This window comes from Apaloderma vittatum, unplaced genomic scaffold, assembly GCF_000703405.1.
Source record: "Apaloderma vittatum isolate BGI_N311 unplaced genomic scaffold, ASM70340v1 scaffold19352, whole genome shotgun sequence".
Taxonomy (NCBI): domain Eukaryota; kingdom Metazoa; phylum Chordata; class Aves; order Trogoniformes; family Trogonidae; genus Apaloderma; species Apaloderma vittatum.
The window spans coordinates 16,365-37,141 of NW_009705501.1; the positions used below are offsets into that span (position 1 = coordinate 16,365).

A 20,777-nucleotide genomic window follows, 5' to 3' on the forward strand; every position below is an offset into this window, starting at 1 on the left:
CACTCCTCATTGAGTAAACAAGGCCAGAATCACAAAAACTGATCCATCTCACCCCTACCCCTCTCAGCGTTGTGGGCTTAAGCACTTCCCTACCCAGCCCACAGTTGAATTTTGCCCATGCCCACAGTTGTAATCTCTTCATATGACTAATGTTCTCCAGCAGGTAAGCTCAAATATTTCCATTCCCTCCAAGGCTTGGTCATACATCTGAAAAATAAATGGAATAAAGATAGGTTTTGGTTTAACTCTCCTCCCAAATTTTTCTTTTTCCTTTTAATGATGAAACCAAAACCCAGAATAAAGCTAGCAAGAGCTGGCCAAGCATTAATGTAAATGGCGCACTCGAATAGGTGTTGTCAAAAAACCACTAGATTTTGTGACATTTTCCAGAAAACCCATCTCCCAGCATAGATCCACTAGCAAAACCAGCCCGTGCCGGCTGTGTGTTGTACCAGCATAGCCCCGCAGCGCAGCATTGCTGTTGCCAGTGGCAGCAGATTTCTGCTGAGCTGGTGCAGGCTGGAGACTGATGCCAAGCCAGGTTTGCTCTCTCTGAGCTTTCCCTGACCTGCCTAGTGTGTTGTACTAGGTCTGTATGTGACAGCTGTTTCTCTAGCTGATCAGGTGCTTATGGGCACAGCTCCAACGCAGTGACACAGCACGGGGAAATGCCGCTGTGATGGATGTGCGGGATTCAGCACAGAGGGGCGCAGGCGTGGAGTGGAGAAAGAGATGGGCACTGCAGACCCCTCGGCTATGCACTGATCCTTTGGCCTGGAGCTTCTGGCTGTAGGGGTAACAAAGAAACTAGCAAACATACTGATAATTTTAAATGTAGAAATATTCTAAATGATTATTCTTTCTTTCCTTTTCTGTAACAATTAGATCCTGATGCAACAGCTGTGGAGATTGCTCTACAGCTTGTGGTGCTGCTGACAGGCTGCTTTTTTTCTGGCTGTGGACCTCAGGAGCTGAATTTCTGGGCGAAGGCAGGTGATAGTCACAGCTCCCTGCAAGGTGGTGCCTCTCACAGGGCTCTGTTTGCTCCCAGTTTGGGTCCTGCTTTCTTCTGAGCACAAGGAGACACGCAGGGAGAAGGTGTAGCATCCTTCTCCCTCCTACCACCTTGTCCCATGGTAAAACTATAATTTGATTCTTCTCCCCACAGCTATTTTTGGATTTTCAGCACTGAAATTAGTATAAGTCATTCAGACAGGAAATTGTTGTTACAGCACTAGAGAAGGGTACTTGGAAATGAACATCAAGCCTTGATTAAAAGATAGATGCCTAAACCCTTGTAATAAAACATACCAAAACAGACATAAAAAAGGCTGATCAAAAGAATGCTCTACTCCTTTAACCTTACTTGATTTAGACAAAAGGCAATGAAAACACTTTTATAACAGTAGTGTTTAATTTACCAAAGAGATTCTGCAATGACAAGGAAACAATTGAATAAAGCTTTTTGGATAAAAGTAAATAACAAGAAAATGAAATACAGATCAAAATTTTACTATATGAGACACATCTTGAATGTCTAGAGCAAACATAACCATCTGCAGTCATCCATGAAGTCTTCACTCAAAAAATAATTTAGTGCCCACACAGAAGAGGTGAGATGGATTTGTGTAAAAGTCCAAAGAATTGACTGAGGACCAAACATGCATCTTCAACCAGCTCAAGTATATTAAGCCTTCACTAACCCCAAGTCTTTGCCTAAAGGGGAAACAAGCCCATGTACAAGCCCTCTATGCTTCTGGTGCTGGGGGAGCTAGAAACGATGGACATCTTATGGCAAGACCTTCTCACCAGAAAGTTCCTGTCACCCTGTGAAAAGCAAGCCGCCTGCTTATTACCCTCCAAGCTTGACCCATCTCTTTGTCCCTTTGCTCCCCTCGCACTGACACAAATCCAGTGACCTGAGCTACCCCAAAGAGACATTGGGACTGCAGTGAAAACCACCACCAGTCACTGTAACATTGATGCTGCCCAAGTCCGCAAGGTATTTATCTCTTCTCAGAATCTTGCTCCCTTCATGTTTAGTTAATTTTGTTTTGAAATAAACATCTCTTCAAATACCTTTCCCGCTAGAGAACTAAAATGTGCTGGGTGTGGATTGCCTTCTAAAACTGCTCCCATCAGGTAATTCACAAGTGGTATTTTTAAATCCATGCTTGCTGAACAGCAGACATTACACCCACCCACCCACAGACACTTCTTTGCCTTGTGAGAGGCCATAAGCAGTGAGACATCACACACGCAGATGGCAGATCTGATAGGAGCCTGACCTTCAGGCTGTCACAAATAACACATGCTCCTCAGCATTTATTTCTATTTGAGGAAGAGGCAATTGCACAAAGCCGAGGATGCATGCAGCAAGGGGAAAAACTTGAGGGAAGAGAAGAGCAGTCACCCAGGGGCACAATGCCACAGGGTATACCAAAACCCTTCTGTGCCCTGCAGACTCCTAAGATCACCTGCCCAGTCTAGGGCAATGTCTAGCTGCCCTCAGACAGGTGGAAAAAAAACAGGAGCTGCCATCCCAGAGCTCCCAGCAGCAGCGGAAGCTCCCTGAAGTCCTGCCTTGGACCCAGGAGCACAGCAGGGCTTGTTTAGCTATACAAAACAATACTTATTTTTGGTGACTGCTGAGCAATAGGGAACAGGCATTAGAGCTGGAATAAGCCACTTACAGGTTATATGGAATATCAGCAGCAGAACCAGGACCATGAAAGGAGATGTTGATACTCTAGGCTAAAACCACACAGCTCCTGAACCAACAAGGAACAGATTAAGTGCAACGTTGCACAATTTCGATGTCTCTATATGGACCTAAGATCACAGCACTTGTTAAATAAACAGCTTTGACAAACTCCTTTTTGAGTTCTTACATGCTTTTTACATCAACTTCCCCATCACAAGTAGATACAGCTTTTTTCTCCATTTGTTTCATCGTGTTCTCAAACAGCTGCAGACCCACTTCACGTGGCAGTTGGGTTCAACACTGAGTGAAATGGCATCCAGCCGTAACATGAAATGTGTTTGACTCCCCATCTCGAGACGTAATCCATCTAGACAGGCAGTCTTGAGGCAAGAGCTCAGTGGAACATCAGCAACGAGGCAGATGAGCCACAACAACAACATCCGCTGCTATTTGGACAGCATTCTCTGCTGTGTAACTGTCTGCTGCCGTCTTCCGCTTCCCCGAAAGCCTCTTAACTGTACTGTGTGTCTGAAATGACTAAGTGAAATAATCACCAACTCTTGAGTTACATTTACAGATTGTATCACTTGTGCAACATTAGTGCTTTCAGCAGCTTTGCCTTTAAGATACCCACGCTGGTCTCAGTCTTTGTGTTTCATCACTAAAGCAAATGCATGCTTGAATAATATGGCAAGACAAAGCACAGTCTCCACAGTCCTGAACTACAGAAGGGTTCAGGTACAGATAAGATCTTTCCAGTTTAGAGCCATTTAAGGACTTTTCCTGCTCTTTTTTTTTTAAATTCTTTTTAAGAACATTTTGAACAATATAGACCATTAGCTGAGTCTTTCTGGCTGAAGGGCAAAAAATAGCCTTCCCTCAGTCTGAGCTTTAAAATAGCTCCTCCCCAACGGGAGTCAAATGTTCCCCGGCGGGGAAAGATATTTATTTCTCTCCCTCTTTTTTAAACATTTAATTTCAGCCTATGTAGGCAATGTGGTCAAACATGACACAGCCCAGCGCAGCAGCTCACAGGAGACAGGATGAGAGGTCTCTAATACACTCACTGCATCATGCCTCGAAAGACGAAAGCCTGATTTAGCAGCAGCACACGGGCAGCCTTGTCAGAGCCTCGGCCCATTTCACTTCCCGTGCATTATAAGTGCGACTTGTGTCCATACATTCAGGCAACAAGAGTACTGCCTGGCACTTGTTCTCTTCTCAGGTGTAATGAAAACCATACACAGAAATACAGTCAGTGCAGCATTTAATAAAGACAGATCAAGAAATAAAGAGCAGCAATATTTGTGAAAAAGCAATGTATGCTTTTGACAAAAGAGAGAGTTCTGAAGGATTGGAAGACGCCTCACAAAAAAATAATTATAACATGCAGGCACACAGGATTCTTGCTATATGGAATAAAACATTGATGATGGGAGGCTCCTGGATTAGAACATAAAATAAACTGTGAAGCCATGTAGTCTGTATGGCTCTTGAATCTGTTTTAAGACACAGAGCTAACCAAGTAACAGGCTAAAAAGAACGCAGAGGTGGCTCTGTGATTTTTTAAATGTTTTTAATGATATGCCACACTTTGTTGAGATTTGTCACTGAAAAACCTCCTAGGAGACAGCTCAGTTTCACAATATTCATCATCATCATCTCATATGCATTTATTATTACCCTCCATCTTAAGAGATACTTGTTAATCTTGAAAGGTCTCAGGACATTGCTGATATCTAATTGAGAGAGACAGCTTTCAGAGCACAAAAAAGCTGTGCTGAAATTTAATTTTTCAGAGTATAAAAATATCAGAAGGCAGACAAGTTTTCTTACTTTTGAGGTAAAATAGAAGCAAGGAGTAATGTACGCACAATAGCTAGTCCAGACACACACACTCACATATATATATATTATAAACACTATGATTATGAGTAATTTATTTTCAGTAGCTAAATTAATTTAGAAAGTAATGTATGAAAAAATACTTGGGCAAACTTCCCTATCAGAATATCTATCATAAGATACCTAAAAAGTCAAAATTACTGACATATTCTCCCACCTCCTGAAGAACACAGCACAGAAAACCTCTCACAGTATTCCTTTGGCGCAGCACAACTAAACTGAGGTTGAAGAGAGCTGGTCAGAGGCACCAGCTCTGTCTCCAACCAGTTTTTCCCATTTGGCTAACTCTCAAGAATTCCCCATGAAATGACTCTCTTGTCCACACCAACCTAAGCAATTATTTACAATGGGAAAGATCAAGTGGTAGTTGCCAACATTCCCAATGGGAGCTGGCACAGGCTGTGGCCTTTTCAGCATCTAAACTACTTATACAAGTACCTTAAATAAAGACCATTTTGCAGGCTCAAAAAAGGCTTCAGGTGCACTGCTTGGTAAGGAATTTGCACAGAGACTTCCCTTTATTTCCTAATCAGCCCATAATTAATAACTAACAGGCAACCACAGACATGCTTACAGCCCTGTCAGCGCCATCTGGCAGACCATGATCTGCAATAACATTCATAGAATCATAGAATGGTTAAGGTTGGAAGAGACCTTGAAGATCATCCAGTTCCAACCCGCCTGTTGTGGGCAGGGACACCTCTCTCCCACTAGATCAGCTTGCTCAAAGACCCATCCAACCTGGCCTTGAACACTTAGAGGGATAGGATGGTCAATCTGTCCCAGTGCTTCACCACACTCATGGTGAAGAATTTCTTCCTGATATCTAATCTAAATCCGCCCTCTTGGAGTTTCATTCATGATCAGCCTTGGCTGTAATAAGACTCAAACTGTTTCTCATCAGTTTTGTGCGTTTTTGTTTTTTTATCCTCTCCAGTATAAAGAGAAAAAGCAGGGGCACATAAGCTGGGTACAACATCATGGATATAACAGCCAGCGCATGCGCATGGTTTCTTTTTCTTTATTTGTATTATTTGAATACAAATTTGCTTACATTTTTTTCATTTCAGGGTAAAGCATATTTGATGGAAAAGCTAAACTTCATGAGTGAATCAAAACTAGCACCAAGGTTAAAACAAACTTCACATTTAAAACCGAACCTGTAATTGAAACCTCATATGGAAGTGAATGGCTCAACACCACTCTCTTGTGGGCAGAGATCTGAAAGCCTATGGCTGTATCGAGCATGAAGATGTGCAGACAGCTCCAGCAGAAACAAAACTCTGTCCAGGCTAATTCCCTCTCCCTCCCAGTCAATCATACCCACAGACATTCTCTGCCATGGAATACAACACAAGACGGTGATATGAATAAAGTTAATGCAAACTTCTCTGAGCTTTTCCCTTTTTTCCTTTGTTTCAAGTGTCCATTTAGCAACTGTGAGAATGAGACACAGATAAATCAAAATTTTTCACAGAATCACAGAATGATAGGGGTTGGAAAAGACCTCTTGAGATCATCTAGCCCAATCTTGCTGCCAGAGCTTCCTTGAACTCATTTGTTTCCTTTCTTCTGTGTTTCATCTTTATTGTTTTCTGCATATTCTCCCTTTCGTTTTTGTCTATATGTAAGATTTTCCTTCCAACAGCCATACTCCTCCTCACTGCAGGTAAACTTAATGAAGACCAGCACGTCATATTCACCAGTAAGCACTCATTTTGCCCAAAAATACTTTTGAGGAGAACCTCATATGTCCAGTTTTCCTACTGTTCTGTTGGATAATGCACAACTTCACCATAACAGTGCAGGCTGCAGTTAAAGAGACAAAGTCTAAACCAAAACTAGGCATTTCATGTGAAGTACATTAATAATTGCACGCACAGCAGACAACCAAAATGGGACCCACTGGTGCTCCAGTCATAGTGATACATCAGTGCTTCACAAGCACATGTTGATGGAAGCTGTTACATTCACTGCTGTCTAACGGCCATGCATGGATCACGGAATCTGGGAAATATCTGGTTTTAACTAATTAAATGAGAGTTTAGACCAAAGGCTAGTGAAACGAGAAAGTGTCTCCCCACTGACACAGCTGCTGAGATGCATCCCACATTTTGGTATGCAGGGCAAAGACTGCCAGCACAGCATCAAAATACAAATGAAAACCAAAGCAAAGATCAAGTCAGGATATCGGGACCTCTGGTGTAATACTGGTATTAAATGAACTCATAGAATGGTTTGGGTTAGAAGAGACCTTAAAGATCATCTAGTTTCAACCAACCTGCCGGGAGCAGGGACACTTCCCACTAGGCCAGGTTGCTCAAAGTCTTGTCCAACTTGACCTGGAACACTTCCAGGGATGAGGTAGCCCCAGTTTCCCTGTTCCAGAGCCTCACCACCTTCATAGTAAAGAACTTCTTCCTAACATCTAATCTAAATCTACCCTGCTCTAGTTTAAAATGATTGCCCCTTGTCCTATCGCTACATGCCTTGTAAACAGTCCCTCCACAGCTTTCCTGTAGCCCCTTCAGGCACTGGCAGGCTGCTATAAGGTCTCCCAGGAGCCTTCTCTTCTCCAGGCTGAACAGCCCCAGCTCTCTCAGCCTGCCCTTGTAGGTGAGGTGCTCCAGCCCTCTGATCATCTTTGTGGGCCTTCTCTGGACCAGCCCTTCTGTTACTGAGCTAGAATTGATGCAACAGTGTACTTCACTAGAAGGTCATCTAGCTGCCAAACAAACGAGTGCTCAGGTCCTTCCTCCCAAGTAAAACAGAGGTGGGGATAGGATATAATTACTCTGTTCTCAAAATGAAATCATCTATTGAGTCACAACAATAATTTCTAGGTTGCAGTTTTCCAGCACAGCAACTACCTGGCTTTCCCCTCACCCCTGTACTTTACCACGACGGTACAGCACCTCTTTCTGGTGAGAGAACTATTCATCCATTAATGAAAGGGTTTCCAAAAATTACACTACCTGATGCAGTAGGACTGGCCACAGGCTTCCTCACTAGTACTGATGGCTCTGAGAAAAGCTTAAGCTGCAAGATAGCACTTGGAAAACAATCAAGGATCTTTTCTCGGCCAGAGAATTTTGTCATCAAACACAAACCCAGAAATTTTGATTTCATGAAACATTTTGCGGATATGTAACAGCTTTGATAAATAATGTATACTCCTTCAACATCCTCAAAACCCCAAACATTTCATCTCCCAGTGCCCTGTAAGCCCCAAGAAAGTTGTTTAAACAGAAACAAGGAAAGCTTAGGTGTAACACACATTTTCCAATAATAACCTTTAAATTCCTATGTATTTCAGCTTCAAGTTTCTGCACAGTTCTTCACAGTTTGGCACTTTTATATGAATTAACAATTTCAAGGCAATGTTAATAACCATTACTTGAAAATCTTACAAGAAAAAGAGCTAAATACTTAGCTAGCATAAGATTAACATTGATGTATTTGTCCTAATTTCTGGTGAGCCACCTGAACATCTTTCTTCTATTATCTAAGGATTTCACACCTAGAATACTTAAAAATCACATAAAACCACTTATCTTTGATCTCCCAATAAAGCTAATCTGATAGTATAAAGAGGGATGTTCACGGCACAGAACAAAGTTTTGAACAGATAAACCAAATCATCCAGTAATGCACAATGAAAGAAAAAATGAATGGGAAGTTCTGAAATATCACCGCTCCTTTCAGATGCTGACTGGCTGACAGACTAGCAGAATTTCAACTCCAGTAGGCATGAATTAGTTTCCAGGCAAAGAAGCAGAGATAAAAGGGGAAGGGATTTAAAGAATTTCTCATGGGGTTTTGTCAAAGTTTTATTTTCTGCTTGGTCTACAGAGAGAGGGCTCAGCTGTGATTTCAGCCTCCCTTTTTTCCTCTTTCTTTTTTTTTTTTTGATTTTATTAACCCTCATCTTCACAGTTGGCCACATAAAACAGTACATTTTCATACATTTCTCACTGTATCCTGTCTAATTACCTTCACAGTGCTTATTACCTTTGGTGATGAACAGAGTAGAAGCTAGTAATTTTATCTAAAATAACTGAATTTTCAGCATTTACATCACAGTTATTGCCATTCATACACTTTATTTCATTTTACTTTGACTTCTTTTCCGATCATGTCAGCACAACATGCAAAGCATCCTCATTAGTAAGACATAATATTAGCAGAATGGGGAATTGGAGGCCCAATCTGCATCCACTCCACTATTTCTGATCTGAGAACCTCCCCAAAAGTATTCCAATTCAGGAGGTGCATTTTATGGAATAATGAAATGGGAAGAAAAAAAGAGAAAGATTAAAACTCGTTAATACCAAACCCCAAAAGCCACAAAGCATCTGTTGCAGGCAGGCATCACTTGTAGAGGTTTTCACACTTATACCAGCTTGCTCTGCACCGCTGCCGTCAAACAGACTGCACAGCCATGGCAACAGCTTCAAAATAGCTAACTCCTCAGAGTTATGCAAGATCCTATTTTTTACATTTTTGATTTAGAGCTTCGCTCTTCTCTACCTTCTTCCTTTTGACAGCTCGCACATGCTATGTCCAGTATATTGGAACAATACTGAAAACTTTAGCAAAGACTGGCATCCTCCGTGCTTTGCTTTCCCCCAAGCCCACAATGTGACTGCCCCAGCTGATCCCTTAGTTCAGCCCTTCTGGGGCCAGCCAATGCAGCAGAAACTATTGCACTCGCTCCCTCTAGCTCCCCTCCCCACAAAACACTAAATATGTCCTTCCCACACAACAGCTGAGCTCCACTGGCCCAGAGCCTGTGAACACTGAATGGTCTTTCTGATTCAATTAATTCAGCAGAATTACACTGGCCCATTACCCCTCGCCTCATCCCATGGAAGCCTAGGAGATTGCTTCCTTTAGTTTTACCAAGAACCATAGAGTATCATCCTCCTTCATTGAAGCCTACATCAGAACACACTTGCTGACAGAGTCCAAATCGGACACCGAAATACATCACAGGAAAAGCAGCAAGATTTTGGGAGGCTCAAGGACTTTCAGATCGTCACTGGCTAACCAAGAAGTGCCTCTTCTACTGCTATGGTACTATTTCTGCTTTATTCTTAATTAAAACCTTAGAATGCCTTTTATCTAATCCTCTCCAAATTTTTTTCACTTACTGCAAAATAGCTGACTCTGTCATTGAGTACTGTTGTTTGTTTTAAGGACAAATATTCTCAGATGTTTATGCCTAGAACATAGAGAAATGTTCTTTATAAAAGAAAACACTGTATAGTTACTGTGTTGTGGAAGATGACCTTTATTTTATGGCTGAGACCTTTATTTTCCCTGTGATCCTGCAAAACAAGTGTTATGAAATGACCAACAAGAGTAAAGTAAATATATGCCGCTTGCAAAAGCATTTAATCAGGCAGTTGAAAGCCACGGTGCGACCTGATTTCCCAACACTTCTCATAATTTTCTGTAATATCTGTCCAGGATCCTTAATCCAGTAGACAAGGCCACAAAAAAAGCAGATTCACCCTTCTCTTTTCTCAAAACAGAGAGGAGAGGAGAGAAACTGTGGCTGGTGTCTTGGAGCAACCTTTCACAAATGTGTTGGTGAAACTGGTAAAAACCTGTAGCAAATGGGGCACCCATGAAGGAAAATGCACATTCTGGGAGGTTACGAAACCTGCCAAATGATATCAAATATAGAAAATAATTCTAGCTACTGAAGATGTCCCATTTTGACCCTTTTCAAGCTAAATCAAAGCAGCTCTTTTTGGCTTGAACTGGACTTAAACTACACAGGGCTCTGAAAAACAAATGAACTAAAAAAACCAACCTAAACCCCTTGATCTCAGCAAATAAAAAAATCAAATGATGGAAGATTAAACAATTAGATTAATCTGAATGATTTATTTAAAAATTGTTTTAACATGTACTGAAATACCATTATTGTAAGTTTTTTGAATCCAGCCATCAAAGGCTTATGACCAATAACTTTTGCATCAGAAGGATCAATTCTCATTAGCATCTATTTATGGGTATAGAATGAGTGGAATAGTTTTACACTCTGGTATTTATTTTCTTATTACAATCTCTTATTTTACTCAGATCCGATCTCTGTCTCAAACTCTGCCATTTATTTTTGTATATGTACGCCCTTGAACCAACTTACACACACACCCCCTCACAAGGACTTTTGAAACCGATGTGGACGAGAATGTGCCGTACCAGTTGCGATTTAATAGTCTCGTGTGTATCTTAGTTATAGAAAGAACAGATGTTGCACAGAGAATTCTCCCTCTCCACACTCATGAATTTCCTGTTGTACGCAAACACTTGTACACCAAATTCCATCCACTCAGAGTATTAATGCTGTGATTATCACCTGGCTACGAGGACTATATCTTCACAGCATTTATCAGTAAGGATGTAGGCATCAGCATTTCTTGCTAACAAGCTTGGCATAGCACCAAGCCGATACCCTTTGCACTAATTACAAGGCATCCAATTTTCTTGCAGTCCAAAAAAGATTCAAGAGGGTGATTTTAAAAAAAATCACATTGCATGATTTATCAGTGATACTTTGAGAATATATGAATGAAAACTCAGTTGTGAAACTTCTCTATCATTTTAAGAATTATGAAATTCATGATGTCTTAAAACATTTCACGTGACTCAAGGTTTTACAAAAGCTTATTACCCAGGTCTCATCCTCATGAAATGAGCATTCATGCCCATTCTACACAATGAGGAACTGAGATCTGTTGTCTTCCAGATCTCTTTTCTAAATGCTGGACATCATCCACGCTCATTAGTGATGGAAGGGGATTGGACAACTTCACCTTCTAGAGTTAGGTCCAAGGACAAAGGCCTACACAGAGTTTTCTGCCAATGCTAGAGCTGAAAGTAGGTCAGTTGGCATGATTTCTTTTGTTAAACATGAGGCTTTTGTCACCTTTAGTCACAGCCTTTGCAAGTTAATCACTTCTGGGTGACATTTCAAAAAGCAAGAGGGCCTGCTAGGGTGCAGCTGCATGAGGTTTGCTATTTCAGTGGCCGACAACAGTGCTGAATCAGAAATAAAATACAGAAACAGCAGGAAAGACTGCACTTGGCATGTCATCCATTCTTGACATTCTCTCTAATTTTTGATTAAAGACGCAGACTTCCCATTATGAGCAATGCGAAAAAGTGAACCTTGGTGAAATTCCTGGGTGGCTGAGCTGGACTGGTGTACAAAATGCACATGGTAGAACATAGCTGAGAAGGACAGGCAAGAACAGCAGGCATGCCTGGTGCCATTACTTCAAGCTCTCTAGACAAAAATAATGTAATTGATCAGTACTTCAAGGGACTGCTGACACACTACTAGAATGTCCAGTCAGGGAGAAGCTCACAAGCAGTCGCCCTCATGCCCAAAAGTGCATTTCTCAAGTTTCAGCAAAGACACTGCAAAGCCATGAGGAGTGAAATAACCTCTGAGTTGTTGTCTCCACAACTGAAGGCCGAAAGGCATGAGCAGTCACCTCAGCTAAAACTTGAACTGTTGAGTTTATCCTTTGGGTTGCCAGACAGAAGACATACAACCACAAACCTTTAAATATCTTTTTTTTTTTTTTTGAATGCACTTATCTTAAGGATAAACTGACATTTAACTTATGAACCACTTTTCCAGCTCTCTTTACCTGAGGGGAAGGTTGTTGCTGGCAAGTTCAGCAAACCAGTTACACATTCAATCTTTTAAAACACTGATACACTGATGTATCAGAGGTTTCAGTTACCCCATCCTACACTTGTGATCACAGGCTGGGACTGACGTTTGCTGTGCCCAGCAGACTCTCAGAGCTACACAGAGATGACAGTGCAGGGCCATTGCATGCAGCCCATACTCAGAGACAACTCCTCTTCATAAAGCAACTCTGCTCAACTCCTGGCAGAGGCTCTCTTTGAGCTGGCTGTACTTTGCCGTGCAGCAGCTGCAAGATCCTACCTTGGAGCTGTCTAACATGGCCCACTGCATCTGTGTTCAGTAAGACTGAGCGCACCAAAGCAACCTTTGCTTCATCTCAGCTCAGCAGCTGTGCACTGCTCTCTGAAAAACCCAAAGCGATCATCACATCTACATCAAGAAAAGCAATTATTTTTTTTTTTTTTCTCCATTTTAAGCTGTTGAGTTACTTGTATCCTGCTGGGATTCTACTGCAATGGAATAAAGGAGTTTGAGCTTTTACCTCCTCCACATTTCAGATAAAACATACTCTTCTTTCCAAAAAAAAGGAGTGGAGGGCCTAGTATGGCGTAATGACCCTGGCTGGACACCATGTGTCCAGCAAAGCTGTTCTTTCACTCCTCATCCTCAGCTGGACAGGGGAGAAAAATTAGAGCAAAAGGCTTGTCGATCAAGATAAGGACAGGGAGATCACTCAGCAATTACTGTAATGGGGAAATTAGGTTTATTTGTTACCAATCAAATCAGAAATAAAATAAAATATTAAAAACATGTTCCCCCCATCCCTCCTGGCACAGGGAGACGAGAAATGGAGATTGCAGTCAGTTCATCACACGTTGTCTCTGCCACTCCTTCCTCTTCAAGTGGAGGACTCCTTACACTATTCCCCTGTTCCAGCATGGGGTCCCTCCGATGGGACGCAGTCCTCCATGAAGTTCACCAGTGTGAGTGTTTCCCTCAGGCTGAAGTTCTTCATGAACTGCTCCAGCATGGGTCCCTTCCATGGGGTGCAGTCCTTCAGGAACAGACTGCACTATCATGGGTCCCCCACAGGGGTCACAAGTCCTGACAGCAAACTTGCTCCAGCGTGGACTCCTCTCTCTGCGTGGGTCTGTAGGACCTGCGAGGGGCCTGCTCCAGTGCAGGCTTCCTGTGGGGTCACAGCCTCCTCTGGGCACCCACCTGCTCTGGCAAGGGGTTCTCCATGGGCTGCAGGTAGATACCTGCTCCACCATTAACCTCCATGGTCAGCAGGCACACAGCCTGCTTCACCGTGGTCTTCACCACAGGCTGCAAGGGAATCTCTGCTCTGGTGCCTGGAGCACCTCCTCCATTTCCTTCTTGACTGACCTTCGCATCTGCAGAGGTGTTTCTCCCACATATTCTCACTCTTCTCTCTGCCGACAATTGTTCTGTGCAGTAAATTTTTCTCCTTAAATCTATCATCACAGAGGTGCTACTACCATCGCTGCGATAGGCTCAGCCTCGGCCAGTGGCATTCGCTCTATCGGACATAGGGGAATCTTCTCGCAGCTTCTCACAAAAGCCACCCCTATAGGGCCCCCTGCTAACAAAACCTTGCCATGCAAACTCAATACACTGAGTTAGCACTGTTTTCTCAATACCCCAAGCTGAAGTATTGTTAAATTCCTCATTTCTTGGTAAAAAAAAATAAAAATTCAAGAAAATTCATATTTGTCTTCTGGTTAAGTTTTTCTACAGATTTTCCTGCAGAGAACAGAGACTGCATTCTCCAGGGGATGTCTGCTTTCTTTTAAACTATTACACAAGGAACTATTTCTTTACTGACAGTTTTAGAAATTCTGTTCTGTAGGACAAATTTGGAAATTAACACAAGAACAAGGTGTCTTCACGTTGCATTTCAATGTAAAGAAAGTGAATGTCATAATGCAGTTCCTTTCACCATATGACATTAGCTAGCGCTTCTTCTTCCATCATCTTAATTGCCATATATTACATGCAACCCACAAGAGCTTTCTCATCTCTGTATCTGCTCAGGCTGGCTATTCTATTACTTCAGCAAAAATTACTTTTCCTCTCTAACGCTGAAAGACTAAATGAGCAAGTACAAAAATCCCTTTGCCATGAGTCACACTCTTTGCAGCAAAAAGGGCTGTAGGCTTGCAGGAAGACTTCCTTGTGGTTTTTCTTCCCTCACTAAGAGCTTTACCCTTCAAGCTGCAAATCCTTTGGCTCTTGCTCCAGCAAACCATCTAAAATACATAGATTACGTGTAGCAAGTAAAAGGTTTCTCCTGGATTCTGGCAAAAGGTCTTGGCACATTGCACAACCAAGCACCCAGAACCTAACCAAACATGGAGTGACACCAGCAGACACACTCCTTCCATCCCTGAAAGAAAGAAGGGACTGCAGTCCTTTGTACAAAGATTTTTTTTTCTCTGTGTTGAAGTAGCTGTTGCAATTGACCTTGCAGCATTGATATCAGTCATCCCAACTTCTCCTACCACTCTCCTTTCATGAGTACCATCAGGATTAAAAAAAAAATAAAAATCTTTGTGACTATGGCTTTTGAACTTGTCCGGTGGTTTCCGGCCACTAGTTGCAAACAGCTCCCTGTACTGGTTGAACAGTGTGACTGGTATCACAGGAGAGAGACACAGAATTACATGGTTAACTTAGAGCAGCCAGGTCCACTATGAGGCTCCATTTAAACCCCAAACCTCCTTGCTCTGAGAACAGTGGGAGGAGACATTTACTGCACAGGAATTTGTACACTGCTGTATTTAAAAAGGCAAAACCCAGGAATAAAACCCTGGCAACACTTGCACATGTGTTACAGTTTAAAAGCATGTTTTGAAATGCTACTTAATGTTTGGGGCAGATTATCCTACTGGAAGAAATATTATAAATCCTTGCAACTCATTTGGAGTATTATGACTATAAAAAAAAGACACTAATCTAGACTATGTTCCCACTCTCCATTCACGGTAGTCAGACTTCCCCAGTAATTAAAGGCTGCTGCTTCCCATGGGCCACTCTGGGACAGTTACTAAGAGAAAAAAAAAAAAGCCTTGTCCTGCCACCTTAGATTTATCCCAGCCACTATTGATTATTTAGACAAAGGTGACAGAGTCAACTTTTACAGCCAGTGACAGAATCAAATTTGAAAACTGTAGTTATAAATTAAGTGCAGCATGCAGAGCTCTCAAACTAGTTAACCAAAACAAAAATGACAAATGAGATTTTTGGAGAAAGAAACTCAAAGTGACATGCCCAGAGCTGTGTTGTTCACCAGAGGCAGAGAGAAACATAAATCATGACTAATTCAAATACTTCTTTCCTCAGTCACTTGCCAGGCCTTCAAAAGCATGGTATACAGTTTTCTGGGCTATACATGAAATTGGATTATGGCCCTGCATTTCTGGCTAGTCGCCTGCATGACCCTCAATCTCACAAAACTTGCCTTGATGTGAAGTGACTGCTGATGCACAGTGCACTGAGGCATTTTGCATATGCTCATTAATGGCTTTTGTTGGATTCTTTCCCTCTGAAACATATTAAACAACTCTGAATGCCAAAGAGATACTAGATAATTAGATAAGGGATAATTTGGGGACTAAATCAGTTAATTGCATAAAAAATGTTTTGCATACTAGGTATGCCCCACTAACTAAGTGAATTTTGCTCTTCATTAACTAAAAGATATTGACATTAAATAATATATAACACAGAGATCTTCAAAAGTGTACACTTCAGTAGTACACAGCAGGGGTAGCCAGAATGCTTTTGCAAGCTTCCCCACCAAAAATCAATGTAATGCTCAAAGTCCTTGCAACACAAAGTGCCTTACTTCACCATTCTAGCTCCCATAAACACAAGCTCCCCTGGAATTCTCCGTTTGGCAGTTTGGGTTCCCCCTTGCCCCAAGAAAAATCATCTGAGTGAACAACATTTTAAAGCCGTACATTAAGCCTCATGTGACTGAATACTGGGTTGACCCAACTGGCTGAAACCACTGCCAGCCTCTTCATGTGCCAGAGAGTTCAATCAGCAAAGACATGATATTCTTCAACTAAGGACATAGTGATACTTACTTCATTAAGAAAGGGGGAAGCAATGAAAAAGGACATATGTTAGTGAAAAGTGAAAATATTTAAAAGGGCAGGGGAATGGGAAAGACCAAGAAGACAGTTTCCAAGGAAGAACAGCCAGTAGAATGAGAGCAGAAACAGAAGCAGAGTGAAAATCCTACTGATTCCGTATGAATACAGAAAAATGAACAAAAGGAAATTTAAAAGAACGTGAAAGTAATACAGTAAAAACCAAAACAAACATAAGAGAAACAGTAGGGCTTATTTATTTTTGCTACAGCCATGGATACAGCTACAGCCACGGAAACTTCCAGTTCATGTGCATTGCAAAAGGGAGAAATTTTGCTGGTGATATCTGAAGGAAAAAATTAGTTGGCTATCTTTCACTCACGTAAGACCAAGAAACTCCTAATGCACTGCATGTTTTTCCAGCCATCTGTGTTGCACACTAATACACAGAGTTGGGATTGTTGCTTTCCAAAACAGGACTGCACCCATCTGTTAAGCAGCCCAGATGGCATTTCTCACCTTTGAGGCCTGCTAAGCAGAACTTCACCACTTAATTTCACCACTACAGCCACAAAGGAGAGCAGCCAGGAGACACCTTGGCTGTAGAGATGCCACGAACAGGCATTGTCTAGGAACTAAATAAAAAAGAACATTTTTCACAAAGCAGTATCTTAGAAGCGTGGATAAAGATTTACAGGACTGAATCTATGTACATTCATAACTTGGCTTTTCAGTAACCTCACTAGAATTTGTGAACACAGCACATAGCTTAAGTCCTGTAGAAGAGCTAAGACCAAAGTGTCCTCTAGATAAGGTGGTTTAACACCTGAGTTTACATACAGCTGGACACTGTGTGGAAATTTTGTGGGTCTTCAGACTAAGCAAGTTACAGCAGTCACTACATTGCTTCCATCAGTCCGTTCTAGATCATTACATTCAAATCCTAATTTTATTTCTTTTCATGTCGCTTGCAGAAAGGAAACCTCTAAGCCCTACTGCTGTACCATTAACTATTGTCCTCTACAAGATCTGAAGAGTATGAAGGTTGCAGCTCTCTTAATTTGTCTCGTAGGATCAGCTCTTGCTATTCCAGTAAGTCCTCATCATACTATTATTACTGGGCATTTAATTTCCCATTCTGTGAATACTCTATGTTAACCCATTGACCTATACAATATTTTTATTTACATGTAGATATTGAATATATTTGTCTGTTCTAGACCCATTCCTTAAACCACAAGCTTAGAACCCATGGACAGAAAACTCCAGAAAAGGTACTCTTTTTCTCTAAACATTAAAAGACAAGTTATATTACTTATGTCAAATATATAAAACAGATTAGCACATATGTAGTGGTTGGCAAATTGATATAGATGAAAAAATGTAGGTCCTCTCATCCCAATAATTAGTACTAAGCATCTCATGCTTCGCATATTACATAGCTGGAAATAGAACAGGACAAAATTTAAAGCTCGCAACAGAAGTTTCATACATTTGAAAAAAATTACCTTAAATGAATCCCCTGCATATAATCATTACATCCATATTTGTGCAAACAATAAGCTCTACTGAGTGTCAAACTTGTGGTCATCCCTGCTTCAGTAAACGAGGAGGATGCAATTCTCAATTTATCACACCAAGTGATCATAGGCAAACTCGTAAGAATTTTAGCCACTCTATATTTTGTTATGCACAATACAGAGCATTAGATACAGCTCATCTTGGAAAAGTACACTGTGGCTGACAAGCCAGGTATACAGCCCTGATAGTAATGATACAGATTACTTCAGCAGCCCTATGCCATATATGCATGCTAATAACAGAGCTCACAATTTTGCATTTATGGTTGATCCGAATTAAAATTACTTTTATTGCACCATTGTAGTGCAGTTGTGGTTCAGACATCACGGACCTTGGCTCTAAGCCAATGATGCTTTGGAACAAATAAATTCAGAGCATACGCTGTAGTAAGAAATTAAAAATTCCAACTCTTATCTTAACCTTCCTTTTTTAAAAACAAAAATATAAATTATTTGCCACCCTGTGCAGCTTTCCAGATGTATTTCATGTCAATCTGGATGGCACTCTGCATTATGAAAACAAAAAAATTAACTTTTCCTAATGAAGTATCCAAGCCAATGAACAAATGATGTTATAAACACTAGTTTGCAGCCTACAGCTGTCTCCTAGAAACAACTCATACACAAAGACACTTGCATCAAAACAAACCGTTGCAATACCTGATGAATCATCAGTTCCAAGCGAATACGCAACATATTTCAAAGCACAGTTGTTCCCCAAAATTAGCTCAATACAGCTTCATTGTCTGAAATTTGCTATTAAATTGAAGGACCTAAATATGTTCACAAGCAATTGAGTTCTAAAAGTTTATTTTACCCTGGGGACAAAGGTTTAACAAAAAGCAGCAGCTGAAAGCCACATACAGGCACATCTCTGCATTGAGGTTGTGGCACATAATGAGGCTTCCTGTCAAAACATCATCTTCCCCAATTACTGCTTCAAATACATTCACCCATAATAGATAGTCTTAATCATGGAAGGAGGGGCTGGCCACTTGGGCAGAACATGACTGTGGTCAGAGGATGTAGGGAGGCAACTGGAGGAAAGCTATGGCCTCCTTGGAATTAAACCTTGCAAGGCAGGTCAAAGGCAACAGAAAGGGCTTCTTCAAATACTTTGCAGGTAGAACTAACACTAGAGGCAACATAGGCCCACTGCTGAATGAGGTGGGTGCCCCTGTGACAGAGGATCCAGAGAAGGCAGAGTTACTGAATGGCTTCTTTGCCTCTGCCTGTACTGCTGGAGACTGTCCTCAGGAGCCTCAGTCCCCTGAGGCCCCAGAGGAAGTCAGGATAAAGGAGGAGTTTGCCCTGGTTGATGAGGACTGGGTTAGGGATCAGTTAGGCAATCTGAACATCCATAAATTCATGGGCCCTGATGGGATGCACCCATGGGTGCTGAGGGAGCTGGCAGAAGTCATTGATAGGCCACTCTCCATCATCTTTGGTAAATTGTGGACCACAGGCGAGGTATCTGAAGACTGGAGGAAAGCGAATGTCACTCTGGTCTTCAAAAAGGGCAAGAAGGAGGACCTGGACTACTAGAGACCAGTCAGCTTCACCTCCATCCCTGGAAAGGCAATGGAACAACTTATCCTTGGCACTGTCTCTAGGCATGTCAAGGATAAGAGGGTCATTAGGAGCAGTCAGCATGGCTTTGCCAAGGGGAAGTACTGTTTGATCAAACTGATAGCCTTCTATGAAGACATAACCAGGTGGATGGATGGTGGCCATGCAGTGGATGTGGTCTATCTGGATATCAGTAAAGCGTCTGACAGCGTCTCCACAGCATCCTCATTGGTAAACTGAGGAAGCATGGTCTGGATGATCAGGTAGTGAGGCGGATTGTAAACTGGTTGAAAGAAGTCAGAGAGTTATGGTCAATGGGGCAGAGCCTAGTTGGAGGCCTGTGTCTAGTCGGGTCGGTACTAGGGCCAGTGCTGTTCAATATATTCATCAGTGACCTGGATGAGGGATTAGAGAGCACTGTCAGCAAGTTTGCTGACAACACAGAATTGGGAGGAGTGGCTGACACACCAGGAGGCTATGCTGCTATTCAGCGAGACCTGGGCAGGCTAAAGGGCTGGGCAGGAAGAAATCTTATGAAGTTCAACAAGGGCAAGTGCAGAGTCTTGTACCTGGGAAAGAACAACGCCCTGTGCTAGTACAGGCTGGGGACTGACCTGTTGGAGAGCAGCGTAGGGGAAAGGGTCCTGGGGGTCCTGGTGGACAGCAGGATGACCATGAGCCAGCAATGTGCCCTCGTGGCCAAGAAGGCCAATGGCTTCCTGGAGTGTATTAGAAGAGGAGTAGCTAGGAGGTCGAGGGAGGTCCTCCTGCACCTCTACTCTGCCCTGGTGAGGCCACATCTGGAATATTGTGTCCAGTTCTGGGCCCCTCAGCTCAAGAGAGACAGGGAACTGCTTGAGAGAGTCCAGCGCAGAGCCACAAAGAGGATTAAGGGAGTGAAAGATCTGCTTTATTAGGAGAGGCTGAAGGAGCTGGGTCTCTGAGGGGTGACCTGAATAACATTTATAAATACGTAAAAGCTGAGTGTCAGGACAATGGATTTAGGCTCTTCTTAGAAATGTCCAGTGATAGGACAAGTGGCAATGGATACAAGCCCGAACATAGGAGGTGTCACAAAAACATGAGAAAAAAAACTTTTTCACTGTGAGGATGACAGAGCACTGAAACAGACTGCTCAGAGAGGTTGTGGAGCCTCCTTCTCTGGAGACATTCAGAAGCTGCCTGGACAGGTTCCTTCATGACCTACTCCAGGTGATCTTGCT

At 42.1% G+C, this 20,777-nt stretch overlaps 1 protein-coding gene across 1 annotated transcript in view; it reads left to right on the forward strand.

Annotated features, from left to right (window-relative positions):
- Positions 1 to 20,777, forward strand: part of LOC104270924 (SPARC-like protein 1) — a 33,511-nt gene that overhangs the window by 2,045 nt on the left and 10,689 nt on the right. Inside the window, exon 2 of the mRNA XM_009865444.1 lies at positions 886 to 989. Coding sequence (XP_009863746.1) covers positions 886 to 989 — 104 coding nt within the window. The remainder of the gene's footprint in view (positions 1 to 885; positions 990 to 20,777) is intronic.